The 13,047-nt window shown below is 34.1% G+C and overlaps 1 protein-coding gene across 6 annotated transcripts in view; it reads left to right on the top strand.

Annotated features, from left to right (window-relative positions):
- The first annotated feature begins 978 nt into the window (after positions 1-978).
- Positions 979-13,047, top strand: part of LOC103994127 (probable thimet oligopeptidase) — a 28,790-nt gene continuing 16,721 nt past the window's right edge. Inside the window, exons 1-7 of one of the 6 annotated variants that reach the window (XM_065165074.1) lie at positions 979-1,271; positions 2,811-2,932; positions 3,461-3,624; positions 4,243-4,333; positions 6,335-6,514; positions 9,120-9,200; positions 12,818-12,898. In XM_065165074.1, coding sequence (XP_065021146.1) covers positions 1,145-1,271; positions 2,811-2,932; positions 3,461-3,624; positions 4,243-4,333; positions 6,335-6,514; positions 9,120-9,200; positions 12,818-12,898 — 846 coding nt within the window. In that variant the 5' untranslated portion in view covers positions 979-1,144. Of the gene's footprint in view, positions 1,272-2,810; positions 2,933-3,460; positions 3,625-4,234; positions 4,334-6,334; positions 6,515-9,119; positions 9,201-12,817; positions 12,899-13,047 lie in introns of all 6 variants that reach the window. The other 5 variants (XM_018830365.2, XM_009414425.3, XM_009414428.3 and 2 more) reach the window with 5 other exon arrangements.

The raw sequence follows: 13,047 nt of genomic DNA, 5'->3' as shown, positions 1-13,047 counted from the left end.
CAAATCAGATTTTTACGAGAAAAACCTTACATTTTCTTTTTTGTTTGAATGATTTTAAATATAATTTAGAATTATACCTCTCATGCTTATGAGAATCCACCTGAAAAGTTATTCGATCAAGCCTAGGATTACTGGGACATTGGTCCAACGAGTGGGTCGACTAATCAAACAACATGCTTAATTAATTAATTTTTAAATATATAAAATAGTTTAAAATTATAAGTAGTAAACATCTAAATTATTAAAAAAAAGTAATAAATTAAACAATCTTAAACAAATGAAAAAGAAATTGTTCGACAATATAAAAGAAATAGTTTTCCAGCATAGTTCATGATGATGATTGATAGGGCATATTTTGATATCGTCCCGTGCTAATAATGCATGCACTTAAAAATGAGCTTGGTGTAGAATTATAATGAGATTTTCTCAAAAGTAAAAGAAAGATGATTGGCTGATTATGTCTAGTGGAATTGTACAAAAACATAGATAATGCAAAAAACATGTATTATGCAAATTAATTAAAATTAATGGTAATTAATTTATTCTTTTGATGAAATAAATATTTGAAAATAAGTCTGATATAGAATATGGAATGAATTCATTTAGATACAGATAATATAATAAAAGATTTATTTAAATTTACTCAAAGATTAATGATTAAAATTATTTAAAAAAGATAACTAATTGATGATGCTTAGTGGATTTATTTGGATATGAATAATGTAACAAGAGATATTATTTGAATTAGTCAATTCAAGATTTTTCACTGAGTACTAATTTTGCTGTTAAATTAAATAAAAATATATTAATAAAAACTAAATAAAAAAATTATTTATAATAACGATGCCACGTGTCACCTAAGAAGATCAATCGGCGTGTGCCAGAACCATTACATCTTTATCCGCGGCATCGGTTCATTTGTCTCGTTCTATCCTCGTAAGCTCCGGCGGGCTGCAGTGAAGCCGCATCACCAACCATATCAGAGAAGATCCGGCCTGTCGATTCCAAATCAACGGTTGATATCGCTTCCGACCTTTGAACCTCGCTCGCAAGTCATATCCCCCAGCGGCTTCAAACCCTCCTCTATAGCCCGCCCCTCCTCCCTCCCCACCTCACCCTTCGTTTCCTGCGATTTATCTGCGCGATGGCCAAAGGGAGGAGAGAGCGGCGGATTCTGGTCGTCACCGGAGCAGCTGCCTTCGTCGCCGTCGGTCTAAAACTCCTCGTCTCCGCCATCAAAGCCCACAGACAAAGGAGAAGGAAGATGCCAGGTGCCAGAAGTCTATCCCTTGGTCTTCGGGATTGGATTGAAACCTGCCCTTCTGTGCCTCGTCCTTTCTTCCCCGTTTGGCGTAATGCAGTAGAACTAGGATCATGCTTTGCTATGCTTGGCGAATTTTGGGTTGGGTTAGGGTTTTCTCGGCAAATTGCAGATGACCTTACTGGTGATTTGCAATGTCGATTTCTTTTTCTTTATGTTGTCTCCGACGAATGTTCATCGACATTGGAGTTTCTTTGCAACGTATGGGCAGTTAGGTAGCTGATCTTCGTTTCCTGTATTATCGTCCGGAGGACGGAGAAGATCGGGAAGAAACTTTAGCATGCAGTGGTAAATCTGAAAAGAAGTTTCGGTATTTCATGGTTTAATGTTTTACTTAAATAAAAGTTTTGGGAAATGCAAGCGGATTTCTCATAAAATATGAGGTTAATATAAGGATGATTCTAGCGACAGCAGGATATTTTTGTGATTAGATGATATTTGGATGAAGGACTATTGGTTGTGATGCTGGACTTCTTAGGAAGTGTCGTGAGATGATTGATCGATTGAGGTGATGCTATAGCATGCTCTTCAATCAAAATTGTGGTGCTGGTGGGAATGTTTTCCCTGAGGTCCAAATTAGTGGGGCAATTCCAGCTGGTCTTGTCAGAAAGTGTGTGTTAGTTCAAACATTCTCTATTAGTCAGAGTTATCTTTGGACTTATTATTGGAGAATCATTTTTGACAAGTCATGCAAATCATGTTTGATATGATATAAATTTCTTCTTGTTTTTGAAATTTGACGTCCTCAGTGAATTTTTTTCTACTATATGAGTTTCTTCACCATGACTATAAATACCTACTGTTTTTAGTCTTTCCCAGATAGTCATATGCTTTCAGTTTGAAATGAGATCAGGTGGTATGGATGAAAATCATATTAGTTGTTTCCAATCTCTTAAATTTGGTTTCATTAGCTTTGAGGTTCAATGAACATGTATCATCTGCTAGGGGGTTTCTGCAATTTGATAGTTCATATATGTTTCATGATCTGTTTTAATAAGCATGATCTGGATTCAATGAAAATGGTGGCATGAAAACCATAGAATTAGACAAGTTCCTTATGCAAAATCTCGTAGACTCATAGATGTTGATATGGATTGCCAATAAATAATTCTTGAAATTTAATTGGTATTAGTTCTGAAAAATATATTGTGCTATTTTTTCTCCTTCATAATGTAGAGAAGTTAAAATTATGTCACCTGAAAATATGTGTATATGGCAGTGTCATTACAAATTGAGAAAAAAAAATCATGAATGGTTATTATTAGATATATGGTTTAGCAAACTAGCACAAATTTTTATATTGTTAAATATTGTTTTCTCATTCTAACATTATAAAGATTAGATTGTTCTGTGAAAATGTTTGCAGCAACCTAGTTCTCTAAGATGCTTTGTGCAGAGAATTGTGGTTTTTGATTTTAAAGGGCTCTCTATTACAGAATCAATGTCGTCTTATAAACAATGCTAAGTTGTTTTCTTTAAAAAATGGCAGATGTTCCTGGGTCAAGGGTACTTGTCAACCTATCTGCTTCAGAAATTCAAAGGTTAACTGATCAGATCATTGCTAAATCAAAAGAAGTATATGATTTGGTTGCATCAGTTCCCCTTGAGAAAGTATAATCTCTTTTTGGATCTTTTCCGAAATTACCATCTCATTCTATGTATGATTTTATTTAGAGTATGAAGCCTTCTTTTTTTATTCAATATATCTCTAAATTCCTGTCAAGTCCATGAATCACTGCTTTGATTATGAGTGGTATCAATTGTTATAAAATGAGGTTCTTTTACAGTTTTTTTTAATCTTAGTCCACAATCAAGTTTTGTCCACAATTATTTAGGAACTTGCTTTATTACAAATTGTGCTGCATTGATTATGGTCAGCATATATAAATTATCATAAAATGCAAAATTTATTCCACACCTTAATAACTTCTATTGCATTATTTATCTTAATGAATCTTTTTCTTGTGATATGTGTCTCTACAATGGTAACTTATAATAAATAAAATGATTAATTCATCTTGGTGGTGATTGACTTCCTGTCAGAAGTAGACCGGAAACTATTTTAATATGTCGGGCTTGCATTAATTCAAAAGTTATTATACTATCAGAGCTGCTATTGAATTTTAATGATTTTTGCAGGTCTCTTACACGAATGTTATCGCCCCTTTGGCAGAACTAGAAGCTCATCAATTTTCATCAGTTCAATCTTGTGTCTTTCCAAAAATGGTTTCTACTTCAAATGATATTCGCAAAGCAAGTGCAGAAGCAGAAAGTCGATTGAACTTACACTTTTTAACATGCAGGTGCGATGTATTACCCTCTTAGTCTACTGTTGGTCTATATTAATGTACACTATGCTTTAGAAATTTGTTCTCTTAGAGATGTTGGAGGCAAGGAGAAAGTTATACTCTTCAGCTCCATGTTAGGCCTGTTCACACTGGGTTGCTCTTTCTTCCTTTATTTTCTGCCACTTCATGGGGAGTTTATTTTGATTTTGTAATGTGATCTTGCTTGATTGCAGAAGAATCTGTCTAAGGAATTTGATTGCCTTTTATAACAGGATCTTCTATGCAATTTTTTTGGGTTTCAAATGATGTGTATCAACATCCATATGATTGAGATTCAATATATGTGTGGCTACAAATGTAACTTTTTGATCTATCATGTTATTACAGAGTGGTGTATGTATGCTGCTGTATGATTCTAGTTAGTTCAAAGTTGATCAATGGATATTTTAGACTGATTTGCTGGATAATTAAAGATAAGTGAAGGGCATTATAATTAATTTATTTCACAATATTGTTTTTAACATTGATATTCTGTGTTTTATTGGTCTAGAACAATAGGCTAATCTGTAGCTTGGATTTTTTTGGGTCTGTCTTGCATTTTAACTGCTATTACTTCTCATGCAAGGTAACCAGAAAGCGTGAGGATGTATATCGTGTCACTAAGGCTTTTGCTGATAGAGGAGAATGGCTAGGCTATGAAGCAAAACGATACACCCAATGCTTGGTAAAGAAACTCTGGCACATCTTATCATTTTTATTGGATTGCATGGATATATCATGTACATGATTTTTGTTAAATTCAGAATAACTGTTCTTTCTATTAAATATTTGCCTACCTTTCTAAATGTCTGTTGCATGTGCTTTATTGATTTCCTTGTTTTTTATACTCAACAGTCAACATGGATTTACTGTTTAGCTACTTGACATATATATATATATATATATATATATAAATATAAATATAAATAAATAAATAAATAAATATATATAAAGCTTGTTTAGAGATATGGGTTTTAAGTGATAATCAATGAAATAAATAGTCTTAAGGTTCTGAATAGCTATCCTGATGATAAGCATCTTGCAGTGTGGCATATTTGTTAATTGAAGGCATAAAAATTCTAAACATAAGATCACATTGTTAATGATCATATAATGATAAAAGGTGATCATACACCACTATTTCTTATATTCAATCTCAAAAACATCACAAGAGGGTCCAGTGGCAGGCCTATGCTGATCGGCCACAAAAAAGGGCCCTACATTGATTGTCCAGCTCTATCATGGTTGGCCACTCTATCATGGTTGTCCAGCTCCAAGGACTAGGGATGGCTACTCTATCATGGCTGTTCATCTCCGAAGGGCTGTCAATCACACCAAATCCCTTCCCAGGGAGAAGCATGTTAATAAGGGGATAACAACATATTAAATTGGTACTTTATTAAGTAGCAAGACTACTAGGTTAAGATTTTTGACAGGGTAGATCCGTGCATATTTGTAGCAATACTACTGGGTTAGGATTTTTGACAAGGTAGATCCATGCATATTATATTATTAATAAACCTCTTGGATTTAGTTTGAAACTTGAGATTTTATATTCAGCTTTATTAGTGTCATCTTCTCTCTTTCTAAATTTCATCTCTCTTTGGAAATGATACTCTTCTCGAAGAATTTTTCTCATCTAGAGGAGACAATTTGTAACACATCAAGTGCTGACTTGGCCTAAATACATGTATATCTAGGCTACTGCCTCAGAAACTAGTTTATGGGTTGAATATGGTCAATCATGGTGCTTCAGATTGGAATTAGTTTGTGACTAACTAAGGCTTGTCAGTCATTTTTTTGTGATTAGTCAAAAAAGTTAGGAAGAAAGCCATGAGTCCAAGGGGATGATATGAGAGCCTTATATTTGGTACCGATGGAGTAAAGAGTCAGTATTCTGTAGGATCTATCAATCATTTTGTCATGGCTTGTTACATGAAACATAGCACATCTGACTATCTTTCCTTTTTCCTTCATAACATTTAGTTGGTTTTTTCTTTTTTGTTCATCTCGTGTGTTTTTGCTTCACTTTCATCAGATTTAATGAGAACATGCTTGGAACAAATTAGTGGATGAGTTTTTGGCTTTTCTGAAAAATTGATATGTTTTTCAATTTAATTAAATGTTGTTGGATGAATAGTACTTCTTAGAATGAGATAAAAAATATTGGGATATTGCTGCTGATTTGTCGCCTCATTATTTCATTTGTAATACTATGCTTGCATTTATGATTTTGAGAGAGCTTAGTCTTTTTTGGTGATGATGCTAAGAGCTACTATGATATGAAAACACAAAATTGCCCTTTATCTAATACATTCACAAATACCATCAGATTTTTTCTGACATTTACAATCATTAATTTTTTTAACATTAATAAGCATTTTGTTCTTTTACGAAAATCATTAGGGTGTGGTATGTTTTGAGTCAGCATTGGGAATAGTTTTATGTATTTCCTCATGACTAAATAAGTTGGATTCTGGGGATGCAAATGTAGATTTTCAATATTGAGGGTTGCAAGTCTGATGTACAACTAAAATTAGGGTGCCTTTTTTTGTAGTTTCTTATATTGAGGGTTGCATATATTTCCACATAAGCATTTCTTTTTTTCTAGCAATTCTGGTATTACTGCTATCAACAACTGCCCTTCTTCGAGTTTGTATAGTGATTTTCTCATTCTCAGTGACAGGTTAAAGAGTTCGAGCGGAATGGTGTTAATCTCACTCCAAGCAAGAAAAAAGAATTGGAGAATTTGGGAGCACGAATAGAAGAACTAAGTTTGCAATACGCCCAAAATCTTAGTATGGATAACAGTTTTCTTCTTTTGGGCGAGTCAGAGCTAGCAGGAATGCCTCTTCAATTCATCAAGGTTAGTTTAAAGATATTTTTCATGAAAAGAATTTTCTATTAAATTCCAGTAATATAGCTTTTCTTTTCTAATATGTGGAATTTTTTCTTTCATAATTCTTGTTCTATATTGTATCTAGAAATTTACAGGCTTGTCTTACATTAGAAAATTTTAATTTGTCTTTTTAAGGTTTAAAAATTGAGCTGTTCTCAGAGGCATATGGCTCAAGTTAGATTTAGTTTTTATTATACTTTATAATTTGCAGATTGGTAGGTATGCAGATTGGCTGGGATGGTACAACTGTAATCTACAGGATTGATCAGATTAAATCTACGTGATCAGGATCAATCAAGATAATAATTTTATGCAATTCAGTATAAGCTTATAATATAAAGCTTTATATTATAAGCTTTATATTACGTGATCACTAAAATTATTAAAATTATCCTTTAATAATTTTATGCAATTCATAAAACTTATAATATAAAGCTTGAGAAAAATTATAGATTTTATGTGCTAAATTTTTTTACCTTCATATGTTATATACTATATAGTTTTATGAAAGGATGAATGCCATCAAAAGGTAAAAAAAGTATAATAGATGACATATAAAATGAAGATTTATATATTAAAACCATTATGTTACATATTTTTTAAAAAATGATCATATCACATATCTATATCAGTGTTTGTAATTAACTATATATATATATATCTATATTAGTATATATGTATATCACATATATATATATATATATATATTTAAAATGATTATATCACATATGTATGTATGTATGTATGTATGTATATAAAAGATTCAGAATTTTTATGTTTTTGAAGATATTGATGGAACTGACTATTTATATGATTCATAATTTTTATGTTTTTGAAGATATTGATGGAACTGACTATACCTAGTTGCTTTTGTAATCACCATATGAACGAAGTATTAGATAATACAAAGCCAGAAAGAATCTTATTTGAAGAGTGTCCACAAAATTTGAGATTAATCACGAATCCAATGACATCTCCCTTCTTTGTTAGATTTTCCATTTCTGCGGTTATGATGTTCTCTTCATTCTCGCCTTTCGTCTCCCAATATCTTTCCTTTACCAGCAGTAGACAATGAATATTACAATGATGGTGCCAGTCTGCCAGATGATAAATAATGATGGCTGTAGTGAGCAATCAACACAATTGTAGCAGCATTTTCTCTGTTTCAAGTAGAAGAAGAGATGGGTGCATGAGACTTCTTTCCTAATATAATTTAGTTCTGTTTTCTGGGAAAAAGTAGTCATAATTCTTTTTGCCTTTCTTCCACCTTGGCATTCTTCTTCCACCTTTCCTCCCTTCCACACTCTTTTTCTTTTCTTGAGCCTCTCAACTGCCCATAATTTGCCAAACTCAAGCAATTCTCATTCATTTTGACTCACTCAAATTTTGGCTATAAGGCTGAGAAATCAGTCAGGATCAAATTGTCTTAGACTAAAACTGTACCGATTGGAAATGTTGTGTCAGAATTAGTCGATAATATGGTCTATGACTCTATGTTATATTTCTCGACTGATACATGCATTTCCCTGTTTTTTGTGTTTTGCTTTTTTGAGTATGTGCCTAAATAGTTCTGTAATACTGTCGCCACTAAAAGGACCAACTTCTTTGGTGAAGGTGAATATCATGATTGATATATATCATGCACTTATACTGTTCAATGTGTCACTTATACTGTGATTCTACCTAATTGCATCATGCTTTACTTAAAGAGGAATTTTACTCGGTCCTTCCCAAGAATGTCCTATTGCTACAACAGGAGGCCAGCTTTGGTGACTGCCTGACTGGACATTTTTAGATTTCTAAGCGATTGCTTGAGCTCTGGGTTTATATACCTATTGTTAGTTGTTGCTGATGGGGAATCTGTGTTGGTAGGTGAAGAAGTGCTAGACTAATGATCTGTTAGTAGATGTGGCATCGGGAAAGAGTTCATTGAGGAATTAGACAATAAATGAATCAGTTTACCATCTAAATTAATGTAACTTCTTAAATTGGTAGTGTTTTATTTAATTCATTAATCATAAATGAGAATTCTCCCCCGCTCCAGTTTTCTCAAAACTTTTATCCATAAATTTTTTAATTTTGTTTTTTCAAAATTTATTAAGGCATATCACTCTGACCATTTAAATTTACTGAAACCATTGAAATTTGAAACTACTGAAACGGTTTTTTAGTCTCAGACTACCAACTGAAACTGGATATGAATCCAAAACAAATATTTGCATGGTGGAAACAGCTTCTCCATTTTCCGAGAAACCCTCGGAAATCTAAATTTCACATAGTCCTTGCAATAGCTGGAGCCTTGTTCATTACATTGTCCTTTTGTGATTGAAACTTTAATGTAATGTAATCTAAATTTTTTGGGATAAAAATTTCAGTGTTCATAATTGCAACAAAAAATAACAACTGTTCTCAGTGATGACGTCATCATCATTTCCTTATGCGGTATCTGCATATTGATTGTTAACATATAGTGTTTTCTTTTCTGGAAGCAATATGTTGTATATCTTTCATCATTTTTTTTTTGGGTTTGTGATTGCACTAAGCTTTTTTCTCCTCATTTTGTTTTATTTAGAGCTTAGAGAAGACCGAAGATGGTAAACTGAAAGTTTTCTTGAGAAGTCATAATGTTACTCCGATACTTGAGCATTGTAAGGTAATATATATTTATAATTCTGATAGTGAATTCATATCTCTTTTGGTTTTTCAAGCTTATTGTATCTCATATGTACATTTTGAACTATTATGTAAGCTGTAGCATAATGGATCTTGAAAGTCAAAGGTTTTTGTTCAAATTGGCTTTTTCTGGTGCATAGAAATTTTCTGATAGCAATGTTTAAATGTGGCTGTAATAGATGCTATAGTGGTTTTGATGTCTAATGCCAAATTATATGTGCAAGTCCCAAGCATTTTTAGGTGATATTGGTGCTGGCAATTATAAAGCAATTTCTCCAAAATTATTTGCCTACAATTGTTAATATTGAGATAAAAATTAAGTCATCTAGAACCCTGAATTACCTGTGAGCCATGATTCAGACAAAAATAAGCAAGATGGACTGTGTGTTGCTGTGAGCTTTAAATAATTTTGTAAAAGAAAATAAAAACAAAGATAGACCTGATTCAGTTCCAAAATTTTGAAGTAGTTGAACCATGAGGGTCCAAGTCTTAGTTGGTGCCACTCTAAAGAGAAAGGATACAAACTGGTCCACATTTGACCAAGGGAAGAAGCCAAGCCATATGAGGTTGGTGTATGAATAGTGTCAACCCCTTTATTATGAAGCCAATCTAAGGTAGCCTATGAAAATGTTGAGCATTATGAATAAATGCCATGTTGGTGTTGTTGTTGTACTAAAAATAATGGCAATAAACAACCCAAGGTGGCTAGAAAGAGAAAAGTTGAGCAATAACAAGTCAACATATGAATACTACTGAGCTGGTTCTAATTTAGCATAACTGTAAAAGGTCCAAGCTATAAGTGGTAAGCTTATGAACAATAGGCAGAGAAGAAGCCAAGCAGTAAGAGAGATGACTAAAAAGTCCAAGACATGAAGTCAAAATATGAAAAAGCTGAGCCATGGGAGTCATAAGAGTTTGGCTTAAGAGAAAGCTAAGCTGCGAGAGGTTGGCTCATGAATAAATATCCAATCTATGTGATGTAGAACAGAGTAGAGTAGAGAGAAGTAAAGAGAAAGCTAGAGAGCAAGATAGCAAGAGAGGAGTGAGATTAGAGAGGAGAGTAAGAGACTAGAAGAGGAGTAGAGAAGATTCAAGTTTTTCATTTAAATCTGAAGTGTTTGATCCATTGACAAGGCTCACTATTTATAGGGGTTTAGGAGCTTTAATACAATCAATGTAGACAATGATTCCCAAGAGTAACCTCCTAGGGTACTTGCTTGTCTATTAGAAACCCAAAATGTGACTTCTAGTTCTAGGAGACCTAAACAACTTTAAGACAAGTTATTATAGCAGCGAAGAAAAAGAGTGCACTTAATACGAAAGTAGAGTCCCAAGGTTAGCACCTAGAAAGAGCAAAGGACTCTTCAATTTTTCACACAATTCCTAGAGTTTTTAGGTTAACTAATTAATGACCTTTTTTGCTGGTTTCCTTCCCTTGAATAAACTTTTCTAAAATCCTTTATAAAGCTAGATGGTTCTCCATCACTATGAGGCTAAGTAGAGTAGTGAAGCCAAAAAGTGGTGGTCCATGCATTAGAAATTAAGCCACAAACCAATCCTAAGAGGTTGCTTTGCACATTAATAAGAAATCATCATACTAAGTCATACGAAGTCATCTTATGCATAAATAGCTAAGTTATTAAGCCAAGCCTAGGAGGTTGGCTTGTAAAAATTTCATCACAACTTAGCCACAAAAGATTGCATATGGCAAAACTTAGCCATCAAGCCAAACTATGGTGGGTTGACTCAGGCAGAAATGCCAAGCCAACGGGACAAGCCTAAGGAATTGGCTTATTAATAATGTTCCCTTTTTCTCTTTTAACATCCTGTACAATTCTCCTTTAATTTTTACCCTTGAGCACTTTTTGCCTCCACCATCCAAATTATCACTCTACCTGTTGCTCTCTCCTTTTGCACTCTCCTGCTTCCTCTCTCTCACCCTTGGGCTGTCTCTCACCCTTTCATGTGCTCTCTCTCGATCAATCTCTCTCAGATGAAAGTTTTGGTAGAGGAAGAAGGAAGGGAAGCATAGAAGAAGATGAAGACGTTGTTGTCTCAACGTCTTCTTGTTCACAACCTCCTGGAGAACCTATGAGAGATCAACAAATGTCCCCAACGCTGCTGGTCCTTCCTCTGCGACCAACAACGACCAAAAGGACTTAAAGCATCTTTTCCATTGAATTCAACATCGCCTCGAAGCCTCCTGCCCACCTAAAACTCGAGTTCCAAAAGAGAAGAAGTGAGGAAGACAAGGGAGGCATTGCTTCTCTATTTCCCGTCGCGGTCATTCCCTGTTTTGCATTCCAGTAGATGTGGAGGTTGTTTCCACCATTGACGTCCTCTCCTTCAACATTATCTAGATGCCTTGGTCTCGCCCAGAGAATTTCAACCCTTTGCCGCAACCTCAGGTGGAGGCAGAAACTCAGAGAAACCCAAATCGACAGACTATTCTACCGAGAGTCACACAGCTTGCACATTTGCCCACAAGAGAGCTATCACAACAATGCTTCATTTTCATCCTTGACTTTTGAAAACGTAACAACAACTGCAACATAATCAACCTCTTCTTAAGCACCTAACAAGGGTGTTGTTGGTTGAGAGGTCGAGGAAGAAAGAAAGGGAGAACCGATAACAAGTGTTCTGTTGTGATCTGTCTGGCATGTCGAGCGAGAATTTTTGGGCAATTCTCTAAAAAAATCTTTGCTTTTGTTTCCTGTTTTAGGTACTTTAAATTCATTACACGAGTAGATTAATTCCCCTTTTTAAGTTGTGTTTATGGTATAAAAGGCGCAACTCCTCCGCTAAAACTTTCCATTCGAGAGATGATGGCTCGACGAATCGTTGAACCCAAACCTGAACACCATACGGATCACCTCGACTACCTCCTCTCCTTTCCTATTCCTTCTTTCTTCCTCCTTCATCCAACGCCATTTGTTCCTTCCTCTTCTTTGAGCCTTCAGAATGTATCAGTCTGGCCAAGGACTGGTACAGGCACCTGATACAAGATCACAGTCCTTGTTTGTAAGTATATCGTAATTGGTTCTGATTCAGTGCCTTGTTTCTTTATAATTTCTTCTTTTTTATCTTCTTGCTTTGTGTACTTTGTTTTTGTTTAACCTTTTACTAATAAGAGCTTTTGTTTACTCCAAGATACTTTTATTGTCTTATTGTGATTGACGATTCTTACTTGCCAAGTAAATAAAGGAGCTTGATGCACTGGGCCACATTTTACTTTTGCTCTTGCTAAGTCGTTATTATGCTATTTGTTCTCAATATCTGCATATTATCGCTAGATCTACTCATTCTTGCAGACAATATTTATGTGACTGAACTGTCAAATGGCTATACTTAACACATACCTATGTTACAATGTCATATGCTTTCTTATGCCAGTATGAAATTGTGTGCTTGTATTTGGAATTGGCCACCCTTATTTTCAAAATTTAACTTATTTTTTAAAACCAAGCAGATAACTCTCTTGTTCTCCTTGTTTAACCCCATATTTCTAAATAAAGGTCTTAGTAATTTATGCTGATATCTCATACATGCATTAATAGACTCATTCTTTCACTTGTTTTCATTCTTATATCCTTGCAGATAAGGGCTACACGAAAGTCAATTGCTGTAGCTTATGGCCAGAGGTGTGGAAAAGAAAATCTTGATATCTTAGAAAATTTGGTAATGTTTAATTAAATTTGAAAATCTTGTAGTTTTTGTTCCTCTTTCATAAATTTGCAAGTTCTTTTACTATCGGTTACTTTAATTCATTAACAAGATGTATGTGTTTCATTAGTGTTGAAGTTTATTCTGCTCATAAGATTCTTAAT

The sequence above is a fragment of the Musa acuminata genome, chromosome BXJ3-8, assembly GCF_036884655.1.
Source record: "Musa acuminata AAA Group cultivar baxijiao chromosome BXJ3-8, Cavendish_Baxijiao_AAA, whole genome shotgun sequence".
NCBI classification, from domain to species: Eukaryota; Viridiplantae; Streptophyta; class Magnoliopsida; order Zingiberales; family Musaceae; genus Musa; species Musa acuminata.
This window is presented reverse-complemented; position numbering and strand designations above follow the sequence as displayed.